General features: G+C 43.0%; 1 protein-coding gene across 1 annotated transcript; it reads right to left on the bottom strand.

The window, feature by feature from the left end:
- Positions 1 to 2,866: 2,866 nt before the first annotated feature.
- LOC146363483 (uncharacterized) lies at positions 2,867 to 15,790 on the bottom strand. The gene is made up of 3 exons (XM_084919703.1): positions 15,196 to 15,790; positions 14,707 to 14,812; positions 2,867 to 9,275 (listed from the first exon to the last, which is right to left on the bottom strand). The coding sequence occupies exon 3, from the start codon at positions 8,872 to 8,874 to the stop codon at positions 4,723 to 4,725; it is 4,152 nt and encodes a 1,383-aa protein (XP_084775829.1). The 5' UTR covers positions 8,875 to 9,275; positions 14,707 to 14,812; positions 15,196 to 15,790; the 3' UTR covers positions 2,867 to 4,722.
- Between the last annotated feature and the right edge of the window lie 593 nt (positions 15,791 to 16,383).

The raw sequence follows: 16,383 nt of genomic DNA, 5'->3' as shown, positions 1-16,383 counted from the left end.
ACGCGCCGACTGTTGCCTACCGGCGACTGTGCAGCGCTGCGATTGGCTGAATCTAGGTCACTCGCTGCGGCTCTCAGCGCTCTATTGGCTAAAAATAGGTCACAGTCTCCGCCCACAGATTTCCCCATGCCATGGCCGCGTGAGAGCACGGTTGGAGGGAAGGAGGGGGGTGTTTATGTTTCACTTCTGAAGGATCCATTAAAGATCATATTTACCTTTTCATCGTAAATGTTCCGAAGGCACAGTCAAACTAAGGCAAAGTAAACAAAAAATACAGCAAGGACTTCATAAAACAAAGACAACGTTAATAAAACTGATAAACAGCAAATAAACAATAAATGATCCAAAAGCTCTTTATTTTGTTTACACTTTAAAACCATTTTTTAGCATTTCAGTGATTTTTACTACAATGAAGTATTTTTGCTGATTATTAATTATTAATATTTCCGTCATATTTTGAGTGTTTTGTTTTGTATGCTTTTTAGTTACATGTTTGAACTTTTTTCCTATGTTACCAGACAGATAAAGTTGAGTTCTAAATCTACATCAGTGGATTTCATACCAGTCTGTATGAAATTCTTCATTTTTCTTATTCTTCAATCATCTGTCTCTATCTCACCCCACCCCTATAGTTCTCCTCTGTCACGCCAGCCCATCTGCATGTCCTCCTTCACTAGATCCATGAACCTCCTCTGTGGTCTTTGTCAACACCTTGTTGTCCAGTATTTCCACTATCTCTCCTCTGCACATGTCCGAACCATCTCAGACTCACTTCACTAACTTTGTCTCCAAACCTCTAAACCTAACTTGTTCTTAACTCCACTTAAGATACCACCTCCAGCTTGGCTTCCTGTCTTTAGTGTGGAAAAAAACAAAAACATTTTTACTATCATCTTCTTTTTTTATCCACGCAAAAGTCAATTTAGCAGACACGTAACAATTAAAAAAATTATATGTGTGATTTTGGCCTTTAGAAAAGAACCCAAGTGTTTTGGCAAGCATTAAATCACTATAATAAACCACATAAAAGCAGGCTATAATAATACTATTATTGCTATTAAAGAGCTCTTTTCGATGTGAAACATATCTCAAATATTATTATTATTTTGTCTTCTAAAACAAAGTCATTTCTGTTTAAATGTTAGCCATGCGCTGTCATTGCAAACCAAACGAGCAGAAGTCATTATTACAACATCTTGTAAATGAACGAAAGAAGCAACTGGTTTAAAACGTGACTTCTGCTGCTGTCATTCATGGTTCCTGGAAGCTCCTACACATCTTATGTTATGATGATATAGTGATGTTACACATACATGACAGGAATGTGTGAATAGTAAGGAGCCAAAATAATCTGCCTCACACACACACACACACAGACACGCACAGAGCAGTTGAGTGCGTGCACGCTGGCACGGATCAGCAAAAAGTGTGAAACAACAGCTTGACTCCACTAATGTGTGATCTGAGTTTCATGAGGCGTTTCGAATCGAAATAATTTCCCCCTCATCCCTTCCTCCAACACTTGGGACTCAGCCATGTTTTAAAGGATATTTAAATGCTGCCATCTAGTGACTGGTTGTTGGTATTGCAACAACTTTAAAAAAACACCCCACTTCCCACTGGTGTTTTTTTAAGGGTTTACACCTAATAATTCATTCTAAGATTTTGTGACGTGCAGAGGATTTGAGAGCGGGAAGATCAGCTGAGTGTGCATGAAAGAGCACACCTGTCTGCGTGTTTCGGGTGTTTAAGGCTGGCTTTGTCACAGCTGCATGTGAGTCGGGCGCTCAGCTTGTGCCAGGCTGTTTTCATAGTGTTTTCTCACAGGCAGCATGAGAGAGAGACCACTTCACGGTCCCTGCAGGAAGAAAGTGTGGATAAAAATATCCATAATCCGCTAATTGTCTAAAACAAACTTTGAGGGGATGGGAGTTTTTTTTGTCTTTGTGCGAGAAACATGATGGACGCCCACTTAAGTCCTATGCTGGACCTTGAGCGTGGGGTTAGGGTTATAGCTGAGAAGTTTAATGGCAACTGTGACATATTTACTGCTGGAAAAACAAACTTTAACAGCATGTTTTAAGTTGTGGAATATTACTCTAAAAGAAAAAAGAAGAGGAAAGTTATTTTAGATATATTCACTTTCAGTTATGTAATTTCACTATTGCACATATGAAGTGTAATTTAAGATAAAATGCCATACCACAAAGCTTAAATAATCTCTGTTTCTTGAACAACCACAGTTACTAGATCTCAATCCAGCAGTACCTTTGGGATGTATTGGAACAGCAAATTCTCACTGTAGATGTGCAGCTGACAAATCTGCAGCAGCTGTGTGACGCTATCATGTTACTGTGGACAAAAAATCTCTTGAATGTTTCCTTGATGAATCTATGCCATGAAGAATTAAGGCAGTTCTGAAGGCAAAACAAGGGTCCAGCCCAGTACAGTAACAGTGCAACTAATGAAGTGGCTGCAGAGTGTATGTTTTCAGTTGTGGACTTCATGGTTCAAAGATGTGACTAATTAAAACACCATTGTCATGTTTTGGGAGAAACCATGGCAATGAATGTCTTTTTTAATTTCTCATGTAACTAACCGTTTCCTCAATGCTATCGACATCTCTCCAACTTCATTTGGATTCAACTGCAGGTAAACTTGTTGAAAGATGTTGAAAGCTCAGTTTTATCAGTACAATGTTGTCATGTGAGGGAGATCAGTTAAGTAAAATGATGCACTTTCCTTTATGCTCCATTATCACTATCAAATTAACCAACATTTCAGGAACATTTAAAATATACATCCTATAACATGTCACTTAACTAAAAAGAGATGAGTGTATGAAACAGAAGATTTAAGACAACAATCAATGTTTCAGATTTTTTTATTCGATTTGAGGGTTTTCAACAACTCACTTTTAGGCAATGAAAAGGATAGTAATTTAGTAATAATATTACATGTTTTAGTTTTACAGGTAAAAGAAAACACACATCTGGACAGGACCTAAGTAATGAACTATGTGTACACGCTTCTGTTACAAAAACGGGGCATCAAGTGTGGCAATGAGGGAGTAGGTAAAAGGGGGCTCAAGGAGGAGGGGGGAGGATATCACATCGATACATATACTCATCCCGCTGTTTTACAAAGACAGACCCTGACTCGTTCCCTCCCACCCAAACATTAGCAACAATGATAAAAGAAATGATACTCGGTGTAAAAAAAACAAAAAAAACAGCAAATAATCAATATATAATAAAATATAATACGAATTGTACAGTACACTCCGGTTATTTCTCTTCTTCCTTTTCAAATCCTGAACACACTAACAGCTCCTGTTCTCACTCTCTGTTCACGCTTCTTCAAAAACATCATAAAGTAGTGTACATTAAAAACAAGATCAACACTTTGTTTGTCCCAACTGTCTCCCTTCAGTTTCTTTAGACAAACAAACCCTTTATTGTCCTAAGAAGCTCATTAAAAATGACAAAATAGTGTCACATCAGGATTTCTTTTTTCCATTAAAGATAAATTTATCTTGAGGGCAAATTTCATCTCAGTATAAAAAGAGAGTTCTTACACGGGGGCAACAAATAAACACAGACCAAGAGACAGAGACGCTACTGTTTACCGGTGAATAATGTGAACGCAAACTAGAAATAAAAAAAATAGAGATGCACCGATATTTGGAGGGATATCAGTACACAAGAAGGCATTTACTGATATTTGTGTGTTGTGTTGCGTTACTTTTGTCCTGGCTGAGTGTGATGAAGAACAGAAGACTTTAACGGAACTTTATGCAAATCTCTGTTGGAAAAACAATTTGAAACTTTCCAAAATGTAATAAATAAAAAAGTGATTGTATATCTAAAAGATTTTATATCTAAAAGCCACTTATTAAAGTTATTAAAGTGGCTTTTAGTACTTTCCTCTATCGCCACAAGATGGTGCCGTGAGTCCGTGTAACCTGGCAACTCATTACAAACATCCACCCATCCCTCCACTTGAGAAAATATCAAAAGTTAACAACTGAAAACACCAACCGATAAAACTGTGCCCCCTGGTGGTCAAACCTGGCAGAACATAATTACAGGGGAAAAAATAAAAATCAACTTTTGTTTCATAGTTGAGCTGTGTAATAAATAAAAATAAACACTAAAATATATATAGGTATAAATCTGCATTTCTTTTGGTCAAAATGTTTAATATCGGTGCATCCCTACTACCGGAGATACATCCCCTCTACAAAAGGCATCCAATCCACATTTATGCCCAAACACTGCTGACCGGGGATTTAAAACAAACAAAAAAAAAAAAAAAAAAAAAAAAAAAAAAAAAAAACCGAACAAACAAACAAAAAAACAAAAAAAACAAAACAAACACGATGGACAGGAAGCCGAATCTGTTTTTAATAACAGATGCTACTAAAGTCATGTGGTCTTGAGTTCCTTCACCTTTGGGGAAGAGGAAACAGTCTGTGATGGTGGTTCTGATTTTGGGCCTTTTGAAGTCCACTTTAATTTATCGACCACCGTTGCTGTGGTAAGTTAGGATTGTACACAGGAGGAAGGCTCGAGGTTATTACTGTAGTTACACTAAACCCCATACTTCCACCTTTTTTTTTTCTTTTTTGTTAAAAACTTGCTAGCTCTTGCTTGCTTCTTGGATTATTTAAAAAAAATAAACATCAAAAACAATCTAATCTAAAAAAAAAAAAAAAATTGTTTACTGACTGTAGTCAGTCAGAACCGTTGATCTCTCAGGCTGGACCAGACCTGGGACTGGCAGCTGGACTGGTGAATGTTCATCATCTGACGATGGAGATCTCATCAGTCCCCAGCTCCCACCCCCACTGCTGGTGGTCGCCGCCCGGCAGCAGAACTTGTGGCGGGCGAGTAGCCGCGGGTTCCAAAAACTGTGTCGGCATTTGTGGCATTGGAATGCAGCTTGTTTAAGATGCTGGCCCCTGTGTTTCAAGGCTTTGTATAACGAACTGGTGCGCCTCCCACACACCTGGCACCGCAGACGGGCGTGGCAGCCTGAGTTCCTAGGTGGGTGCCTAATGGCGTGATGGACCAGCAGAGAACCCTGCTTGGCATACATGGTGCTTGGGCAGATGGGGCAGGGGAAGCGTTTGATGGGGACGTCCATCGATGTAAGCCCCGTGACCCTGACGGCGCCACCGCACCATGACTTCACCTTCATTACACTGCCCTTTATCCTCAACTGTGCCAGGAGCTTTTTTTTGTTGAGCTGAGCCTGTAGTCTGCCCCTCTTCTTTCTCAGAATCATCAGCTTCCTGCGCGTGTCTTTACTCAGGGGCACGCCCACCAGCTTTCCGTCCCTCATGATGCTGTGGATCACTACTCGCCGTTTTTTCTTCCGGTGCTTTCTTGTCTGCCCATGACGCTTTTGGTAGTTTTTTGGGCGGTAGTAAAAAGGGTGCGGGTGTTGCTGCTGTTGTTGCTGTTGCTGCTGCTGTTGTGGTGGGGGCGGCGGAGGAGGAGGAGGTGGTGGTGGCGGCGGCGGCGGTTGTTGTTGTTGTTGTGGGTTTGGTTGTTGTCCGGATGTCCCCTGTGGCATGTGGGAGGAAGCAGCGTAGTTGGGAGCTGAATTAGAATCGTAGAAGAGCGGGGAGTATCCAGAGGGTTGGTTCTGATTCACGCGCTGACCGTTGCGGTCAATGCCATGCTGAGACAGCTTGTGCCGCACTAAGCTGTTAGAATAAGCAAAGGCTTTGCCACACACTTCACAGCGAAAAGACTTCTCCAGCCCCACCCTGCCGCCATGGACAGTCTGCTGATGTGCTGTCAGGTGGAAATAGTGACGGAAGGATTTCCAGCAAACGGTGCAGGTGTAAAGCCTCTGTGATGGCGTGCCAGACGTTGGAGACTTTTCTCCTTGAGAGCAGGAGGAGAAGAAGTCAGAGTTCCCCGTGTTGGCGACTTGGCTGATGGCGGCAGCAGCACCTTTTATTCTCCTCCCCTGGTTGTCGATTTCTCCTCTTCTGTGCAGCTTCCCGTGTCTCACGAGGCTTTGAGCGTAGGCGAACATCTTCCCGCAAAGATTGCACTTGTAGTTCTTTTGACCCGAGTGTACAGTCAGATGCTTGGTGAGGTGGAAAGGCTCACGGAACATCTTGCCACAGACGTCACACGCGTGAGGCTTTTCCCCTGTGTGGACACGGTTGTGGCGCCTCAGAGTCTCCGCCCTCCTGAAGCGTTTGCCACATATCTGACATCCGTACGGCCTTTCCGATCCGTCGCCTGGCGGTGCTGGGCTCCTCCTCCTCCTGACGATGGTATTGGGATCCCTTTTCTCTCTGGGCTTCCGCGGCCTCCTGGGCTTTGTGTGCGGCTGGCTGGGGTGGGTCAGCGGCATGGTGGAACCATTCAGGGTGGAGGTGGATGACGGTCCACCTAGGTTACCAAACCCCAACCCCCCCAATAGGCCTCCAATGATATCCCTCCTCTCTCCTTCCCGGCTTTCTGTGTTTATATCGCACGAGGCGGCGGCTGCAGCAGCGATGGCTGACATTGCACTGCTGGTGACCTCATCTTCTGAATCATCCAATAGGGAAGAGAGTGGAAGGTGCGGCTGTTGTTGCTGTTGATGGTGGTGGTGATGTTGCTGACTTTGTGGGTGGGGGTGAAGAGTTGGGGCTAAAGGGGCCTTCCGGAGGGTCTGGCTGGTCATTTCATTGGCTAATGTGCTTTCTGAGGGATACAGAGATGAAGGCTGGGATCGTCTGTAGTCGTCGACACCGCTGCTGTTGTAGGACGACTGGCTCTGGTAGCGATTTCTGGAATAATCTGTTGCATATTTGTCACTGGCCATCGCTGCCCCATCACTTGAAATCCCTACGCTGTCACTTCTACTTTCCATTTTACTGCTGCTAGGGTTGGAAGATGCACTCCCTGCACTGCTGGCCCTGTTTTTTGAACTGCGTGGAGGTTTGCCACAAGCACCTGAAGCGGCATGGTTCAGGAGAGAGGTGCTCTCACGAAAACAACGCCCACATGCCGGGCAGCGGAAAGGTTTCTCGTCGTGGATCTTCTCATGTCTCGTAAGTGACTCTCGACGGTTGAAGGACTTTTGGCAGATGCTGCAGACAAAAGGCCGGTTTTCTGAATGGGTGACACTGTGCTGGATGAGGTGACCTCTCTTTTTAAATCTCTTCCCACACTCGCCGCAACAGAATATCCTCTCCGGGCTGGGAGAGTTACAGTCTGACTTCCTGCTTTGGCTTTCTGGTGTCAACCCATGGCTGCGGAGATGCCTTCGTAGGCTCGAAAGGTGGGTGAAGGTTTTACCACACTCACCACAGTGGTAAAGGGGTTCTGGTTCTGTCTGGCCTGATGAGATGCTGTTATGATTTTCTTGGGATTTTGACAGCTGTTGGTTTCCGTTGGCAACGAGCACAGAGGTGGGATTTGAGGAGGTGGGAACAGATGAGGAGGAGGACACAGTGGAGGATGACTGTTGCTGCTGCGAGGACGGTGAGAGGAGAGAGGAATGCTGCGGTTCACTTCCGATTCCACTTAGCCTGACGCCCCCAGACCCTCCTCCTCCTACGAGGCCCGATGAGGAGCTCTGACTGTGCCCACTCGAGCTGTTGTTGTGGCAGTTGCTAACACTACTGCTGCTGTGACTGTGGCTGCTACTGTCCGTTTTCCTCTGGGGCAGATAACCCGCCATTGCCTTCTTTCTCCTGCTACCCCCACTCGATCCTGACGTAGACGAGCTGTCTACAGACTTTGCTCCATCATCTTTAGAGAGGGACAGGTGCAGGGGCAGCGGGAGGGGGAGGCCAGCCTCTTGCTGCATTAGCGATGCTATCTGGTTAGAGGAGAGGACAGGAATGCCTTGGAAATCAAAACCGCCCAGTGGGGCCGGCTGTGGGGCTGGGTGAAGAGGGTGCGGGTGGTGAGTGTGGCTGTGTGGATGAGATAAGGCGTGTGGGGTGAGTTGCTGCTGTTGCTGCTGAGGCTGTGGAGCTGTGTGGCTGTGGGAGGAGTGGAGTGCAGGAGGAGCAGCCAGTGCTGAGTTTGACTCTGAGGCGCCTTGCCCGAGGCCCAAACCTAGGTGGTTGTGAGTGCCCTGCTGGACGAGGAACTGCTCTAGGCTGCTGCTGGTGGGAACACCAGACAGGAAGTACTGATTAGCAGCAAGCATGCAGCTGAACTGCTGGTGGAGACTGCGAGGATCGGACTGGCCAACTAAGGGGACCGCAGTGCTACCAGAGGGGTTGTTGGAGCCGGAAGCAGAGGTGGAGGGTGAGGGTGAGGAGGAAGAAGGGCCAGAGGAGGGCTGGGGCACAGAGAGACCTGGATGGAGCGGAGGAGGCGGGGGTGCAGGTGTGACAACCCCCCCAATGACTCCTGCACTTCCTCCACTGCTGCTCCCACCAAAGTCGAAACGTCCCATCCCAGAGTGGAGCTGCTCCTGAGCCAGCGCTGCCTCAGCAGGGTGAAAAGGCCGCAGAAACTGGGGGTACCCCGACGAGGAGCTCCCGCTGCCACTGCTGCTACTGCTGCTCATCTTACTCGACTTCCTGGAGCTGTGAGACGACGTGGACGACTGGCTCTGGTGGGAGATGGATGGAGGAGGAGCACTCATTTTGGCAAACAATGATGAGGAGTCTGCAAAAGCATTGCTCCGTGAGGTTTGGAGGGACCCAAGGCCGAGGCCCGACAAGAGGCTTCCAGATGTGTCACCACAGGGTTGGTGTTGTTGTTGCAGCTGCTGCTGGTGCTGCAGCTGCACTTGCTGTTGGTGGCTCAGTTGTCGTTCTAATCCAAGGCCTTTGAACTGGTGGGCTTGGTGTCCACTTAGCATTTCTAAAATGTCCATGGGGTACTTGCTGAACTGAAACATCTCCCAATGTAGCTGTGACAATGCACTCAGGGGTGGCACAACCCGTTTGCAGCTGCTGGAAACAGCAGTGAGCCCTTATCAAACCTGCGGCGGTCTGATTTTCACAAGTAGTCCTGCTAACGTCCAACAGGCCACGATAATCCACCGAGAGCCTGATTTTCCTTACATGAATGTGTCACTAAAGAGCGAAGCGTCAAATGCTTCTTTAAAAAAAAAAAGAAAAAAAAAAGAAAAAATGTCATAAATATACTAAACTATAATAAAAAAGAAAACAGAGTCTGTAGTGTTTCTTTAGAATGTTCCATAGCAGTCCCATAAAGTGGAGTGTGTCCGTTTTTTCTGTGCAGGCTGAACCATTGTTTCACTGGCCTTCCATCCAGTCAAGGAGATCTTCGAGGAGCCTGAACAAAAACAAACAAAAAGAATAATGTCAGTAATTCTGTATAAATTAAACAATAACAACATATTGTTTTTCCTGCCCTCAGTGCCTCTCCCTTAGCAATTACAGTGTGGAACTTGATACAGCTAGGACAAACAAATTTTTGCAGGTATCAGTCTCTTGCTTCAGTACTGATTATTTGCACTCATGTTACCCTGATGATAGTTTTTTGGCAGTGAAGAGATGACCTGTTTGTTTCTGTAGCTCTAGTTTTTAGTGTTTTTAGAAAAGCAGACTGATTTTATTGTGTAAAAACCAGGTCACTGGCTTCCTGTTTTATCCACTCAAGAGGATCAAAGCAGCTGTTCTACAATTATTTTTGCACAACTCTGGAAATCTTGGAAAGCGTACTGCATTCAATGTTTATTCAACCAGGTAAACTTTTCTTCAGCTGGTTTTCTAATCTCATCCAGCTCAAACCCAGTGAACCTAATGCTCCACAGCTGCTGTAAATTTGAGTTTCTCGGGAGATGATTTCCTTTAAATCCTTGTTGTGGCCAAGCTGTGAAACCAGATTGTAATTTGTTTCTGTTGTAGTGTGAGAAAGCAGTTCCAATCACAGTGTTTAGTTAAAAAAAAAAAAATCATTACTGGCAGGCGGAAAAGCGATAAGCCAAACATGGAAATCCAGAGAAATAAATGTAAGCAGGATAGAAATCATCAATCCTCAACGGTTCCTGTCTGTGTTGCAGATAAACATTACAGTCAAATAATCAGCATTACAACTTAAATCAGAGAGGAAATGAACAAGAAGCCATTTTGATTACTGACCATTCCAATTATTTATCAATCAAGAACTCAAAGCCTTTGTCTGGTTGAAGCAGAGTCTTCTCTATTTGAGCTAAATATAAAAATAAAAATATGGCACATTTGGAGAGATCACGTAGACAAAGAGTCACATAATTCCCTATTCAAACTTTAAGACCTCAACATTTTCACAGAACAACAGCAAATTCGTTGCAGTTGGTACCAGAAGTAAATGTGTTTACATGTTCCAAAACATCACTTGTGGATCAACAGGAGCTGATTATGAGCGTTTTGTTTCAGAAATCAATTCTTATGTGACTTGACTGCTTCAATTCCTGTTGATGTACTTTTAAAAGTTTCTCAGTCTTGCATCTCTTTCCTGTACTTTTCATCTTGGAGCCTCAGCGTTTTTAACTTCTACTTCCTCTCTCTTCTGTTTGTGACAGTGTAAGTATGTGTGTTAAGACAAAATGTAATACAAAAACCCTTAAAACCGTAATATGAAATAATAATTCTGCCTAGACACAGTAATATTTACTTCAATCAAATATTAGGACATATTCCAGTTATGTGTGTCAGCCTGTAATTTTTTAAAATAAAATTTAATACTATAAGAGGAACCGTACCATTTCGCAATTTAGAGACACCAGTAAGGGTGACAAATTCCCTGAATTGTCACCCTTACTGGGACTCACCGGGAATTCAGGGAATTCAGAGATGGCTCCTGTCCACCTCTTGCTGGATAAAATGACTTCCAACACATACAAATGCACACACACAAAACACCCATCTCTCTCTCTCTCTGTCTGTATGGAGTGACGTGATACTGATGTGATACTGTAAACTCTAAGGAATGCAATACGTCACAACATACACAACATAGTACTGTATGATTCAGACTAGAACTGCTCCATTATAGCAAAAATTGCAATCCTAATTATTTTGTGACATTATTTAGTGTGATTTCTGTCTTGTTAAAGCGGATTTCCTCTCACATTAAATAAAACTCAAAATGAAAACATATACAAAAAGATATGAAGGTAGTGGAAGACAGTGTTGTCCGATAGGTTATACCCAGGCTAGTGAGCATTTTTGATTGTGAAATCTGTCTGGCAAGGACGACTGCCAGTCCTTGTAGACCCAGAGCTGTGGGATGTTTATGGGTTCAAACAGGGAGTGAAGAGAGGCCCAGGCACCACTGAACTCTAAAAATTTGCATGGAAGCCACAGGGATAGAAACAGAGAGCCGAAGTCAATAATCTAACAACATTTCCAGAAGCAGACTGGATTAGAGACCCTTGGAGACAAAGGCATCTGCAAAGAAGAGTCAAAGATCCTTCCACAGCCCCACCTTCAGAAAGCTTTTACAACTTTCACTTCTTCTAGAGGGATTTAGTTTCCATCATATCTTAGTTCACTCTGATCTAAACTGAGGTTTTAGGGTGGGCACTGATGCAAAAAGGGGGGTGGGGGCTTGATTTACAACAAGGGAGAAGGAGAGATAAGTACTGAAAAATAAACACAAACACAAAGACTGAAAATGAACCAAGCAAGCACTTGTCTGATATTTGAATTTTGCATGTGCAACATGACAGCCTAAAAGAAGCACTTGACTTGAAGTAAATTACAGCAAATAAATCAATAACCTACTGATATGCTTTCCTTTAAAAAGGAGAAAACATATTTTAGCTCCATAAAAACAAGGGAAGAGGACAAAGTGCACTCGCTCATATTCATTTATCTCAAAAAACACAAATGAAACTATTTGAGGCTGTATCGTTTGAAACACCAGTTTTCTTCATTCTTCAACTTAATACTGCCAAAAACATCAGCAAAATGACACTCCTGTCATAATCTAACGATAATGACACCCTCTTTAATTTAACTAATGATGCTTCTCGCGTTCACTGCGTGCAACAACCCGCCATCATTTCAACCTCTCCAAAACATCAGCCTAAATAATTCAAGTCGCTACTTCTCCTGTGTCAGCATCGCATTTTCTGTCCGATACTTCGTTTTGTTTTGGGGGGTTTTAAAACTAGGGTCAAATCTGCTTTTATTTCTGACCTTTTTCTAGCTCTGCAGTGAGCGCTCGACGTGAATGAGACTCCCCTGAGACAGAAACCACAGAAGCCAAACGTCTTTATATGCGCTGTCAGATCTGTGTACAGTCAGATATAAAACCAGGAAGGATTTTGTATGTTGTCTGTACAGACAAAGCATAATGATCACGCATTCAGTTTAGCTGCATGCAAATTGTGAAATTAAGAAAACAGTCATTAAGTAACAGATGCTTTTAACTCTCACTACCCTAAGCCAAAAAAAAAAAAAAAAAAAAAAAAAAAGCACCGACGTAGGTCTGCTCGAGTAAAGCAAAACTCAAATCCTTGGGGGGGGGGGGGGGGTTCTCACAGCTAAGGAACACATAACAAAGCCAATTCCAATCCCATGCCAGTTCATATAAAGCCTAGAATGCACAACAAATACGATGAAATTCAAAAACATGCTCAATGTATTTACAACAGTGGAAAATATCACACAAAGCATCATTTCCAAATGCTCTGTGTCTCCAGCCAGGCTACAAACAATAATGAAACTTAGTAGTAAAATAAATCTAATTTTGGTCCTTAAAATGTTTTTGGTAGCGATCACTTTCCCAAAGGGAGGCTCTTTGTTAAACCCTAATCTTGCCTCCCCACCCAAACAGAAACTGGGCCGATGGTCTTTGGGTTTCTGTGTTCAGCACAACATATGAAGATTACCCAGCTGCAAGCTATGCAAATGATAGCAATGTAAAAAACTACAGCAATTCAACCCTGGGTTGCAGGCAAGACTATACAGTTGTTTTGGTCTTTACCATCATTTCAGTGATATATCATTGCAGGAGCTCAGATTCACAGTTTATACAAAGGGAGATGCTGCAACAATTTGAAAAGATGAGAGTATCCAGTTAAAATTAAATACATAAATAAAATAGCAAATCCAGCAAGCGTTGCTTGTCAGTATAAATTGTGATGAAACTGTTGTAACAACAGCTCAGTAGGTAGAGTGGTGGCCCCATGATCAGAAGGTCGAGGGTTCGAATCCACTGAACAGCTACCCTGAGGTACCGTCCCTACACACTGCTCCCCAAAATAAATAGGAAAAGCTAGTTTACTTACTTTACATAAAGATTTCTAAATCCACATTAGCTTATAGTGTTCATTAGTCAATTTATATTTTGTTCAAAATAAAAACAAACCTCTGGTTAATAGGAGCAGAGAATATACCATTTTCTTTCACATTTTAACTATGCACACAGGTGGTTTGATGAAGGCCTTTTACATTCATAAGGACAAATTCTTACTGAATGTAAGAACTTGAGCAACATGCTTTAGTGGCTCCACTCAATCAGTTATGTTACACTAAAATATTTTAAAAACTGCCTGTATTTGGGGTGAATACTATGAAGCAAGTTCAACGTAGTCAGGATTTCTCTGTTATTTGGTTCAACAACAGCTAAAACCCAGGTCAGAGATAACAGGTATCCCACTGGTGGTTATCAGATTTGTCTGTCAACACAGGCTTTCCAGGCTCTGTGCACTTGTGGTGGACGCTCATTTCACTCTTGTTCTGCACAAAACTCAGAGGAACATACAATAGAGAGCTATAAACAATGTAAAGCATAAAATGGCATAATGGTGCTGCAAAAAAAATGCAACAGCAACCACAACACCAGAAAATCTTAAAATTTGTGAACTGGTAAAGTTAAATATTTATCTCCAGAAAAGTAAAACAGACTTGGTGGAACATTAGGATAAAAAAATAAATAAATCATATTTACATGTTTTCTGCTTCACTGGGTCAATACATGCAAATTCCCGTGACAATGCAAAGAAGACTGCACTGCTTCGTCTATCATCAGGTGGCATTACTAAGGAAGAGCTCAACTGAGTGCATTTATTACCAATAATGTCTGCTGAAGGAAAGCATTTAGAAAATGTCTTCTGGAAAATATCATCACAACATCTCACAGCAGGAGCTGTCATTAAAAGGTTAATTTTGTCATCCAGCAGCCCCAAAACCACAATACTTATAATGCGGTAAGAAACAGCAGCAATAGCAGCAATTTAAGCCATTTTTAATGTTTAAAATTTAACGTTTTTGTTTTGTTTGTTTTTTTACTTCTTAAGCCTTGTCTCCCTTTATACCCAATTAAACAAAAATTCAAGCAAATAGATTAACATTAGATATTGAACAAAAATATGCAGCCAATATATATATATATTTATATTTATATTTATTTATTTTTTTAACTTTTTCATTATGGAGAAATTTGCAACGTTAAGTACCAGGGAGGCTAGCATCCTAATATTTTTATGAAACCTATTTTATTAAATGTCATGGCAGCAAACACTTTGTTTTTAAGATTTAAATCCAGTTATAGGAAATAAATCGCTGCAGAAACGCATAATTATTCTAAGTTGCAAACCGAGCACCAGAATTTGCACCAAAAAAAGCATGCAAAGATTATTCAGATTTTTGCAGAGTTTAACATTACTTAGATCTCCTTTAACGCATCAATTTTTAATGTAGCTGACACAAGAAGAATAAGACTATAGAGCCTTAATTGAGAGCAGGGTGACTGCATGCTGCTTGCATCTTACCGGCTGATCCACAGGTCTGTATCTGGAGCACCCTGCTGGCTGGACCACGGCGCTGAATGAGGGGGGAGGACAGTCCGGGGAAAACCGGTGACTTCAGGTCCACAATCTGGAATAGATGAACCGATGACCGAGTGGGTCAGACTGATGGAAATAATCGTTTCCAGTCACTCGCCAGACTCTGCTAGCATCCGTCAATCCCTCAGCTAGCTAACTAGTGATCCTGCTCTAATCGTTAAAAAAACAACAACATTGTCTCGCTGTTTTACTCGCATTTTAACATATACATAGTTAAATTAATTTTTTAATTACGATAGTTTTAATTATTAAAAAAAACACTACTAAAAGTAGGTTGAGGTGATGCTAAATGAGGTCCCCTGGTTGTCTAGCCAACAACTAGCAATGCTAAAGCTTAGCTCGGACCGTTAGCTCGGCAGCTAGCTCGTTAGGCGACACAGTCCTGCTGAGAACGGCTTTTGTTTTTGTTTTTACCTCGTAGCATGCGACGTCTGGGTGCGAAAAAACAGGCTCAGAACCAAGGAAGTAAAAATGTGAACACATGAAGGTGGCTGTGCACCGCGAGAACGGGGTCCCTAAAGCCTGTCAGCGGGGCCTTTTTCTTCATCCAGGGAAAAGCGGAGTGAGAGGCCTGGCTCTCCATCGGCCCGGGAGGGCTGCTTTTCTCTCGCTAACAAAAACTGTTTCCGCTGGCCTGCCCCGATAAGTCCATTGTCTGTGTGACAGTAGAGTCATGCAGCTGGAGTGGCTCACTGCTCCTCTTCCCTCACACGGAGCCTTTGTTTTGTTCCCGTCGTGTTATTCCCTCTTTTCTCCCCGGCTGGTTGCTCTCCGCCCCGTGTCAGCTTTAGGTGTCCCCCCCTCTGTAGACGACGGCTCCTCGGATGCTCCTGGCCTTAAAATGGTTGTTTCCTGTCTGCATAATGGTTCCGGGTAGAGCCAGGCGCAGATTTTAGTCTGTCCGGCCGCGACCACATCCAGCACACCGCCGCCACCACGCTCACATCCACCACTTGCCCAAAATCCGTATCCTATCCAGCATGATGCTCAAGAATAAATAAAGCGCGCGCGTGTGTGTGTGAGCGCGAGAGCGTTCATGTACGTGCGCGTGCATGCATACACTTTACACTCCATTAAAAAAACTGCCTTCAAACACCGTAAGCCATCAAGTCCCTTGCGTGTCCCTGTGTGTGTGAATGTGTGTGTTTTCACACCAAGTGTGTGAAATGTTAATTAGTCAATTAAAGATATCATTAGGGTGCATGCTGCATAACATTACAACGTGTGTGTGTGCGCGCGCGTCATGGAAGTGCTGCTGTGTGCCTGGTGCCTCATTTGCATTCAATTAAAGTTATTATTATAGTGTATTATTCTTGCCTATTGCCTGTGTGGGTGTGTTTGACTGTGTGTTTACTCTGCTGCGCTGCTCGTGTTGTGGGCACATGGATTTGTTTGCACACTCACATTGTGGGCAAGGGTGTAGGTTTGATTTAGAAAGCAGCTGAAGGAAGTCAAACGCTACTCGCCTTAAATATTCAGAAAACTTTCCTGAGGTTTCTTGCGAATCTGCATCTGTAAAAGGAGCGTGATTATCAACATTTTGTTTTTGTCACCTGGTTGCTATTGTATTTGTTTGTTTATGGTGAAACCATGTTGTAAAAG

Source organism: Perissodus microlepis, chromosome 22 (assembly GCF_051167445.1).
Source record: "Perissodus microlepis isolate ML-2025 ecotype Zambia chromosome 22, ASM5116744v1, whole genome shotgun sequence".
Taxonomy (NCBI): Eukaryota; Metazoa; Chordata; class Actinopteri; order Cichliformes; family Cichlidae; genus Perissodus; species Perissodus microlepis.
The sequence above is the reverse complement of the archived record's forward strand: the minus strand, read 5'-3'. Positions and strand labels throughout refer to the sequence as shown.

What these genes read in the sequence shown, in the direction of transcription:
- LOC146363483 (XM_084919703.1), bottom strand. Translation starts at nt 8,874, where the DNA reads ATGTTTCAGTTCAGCAAGTACCCCATGGACATTTTAGAAATGCTAAGT.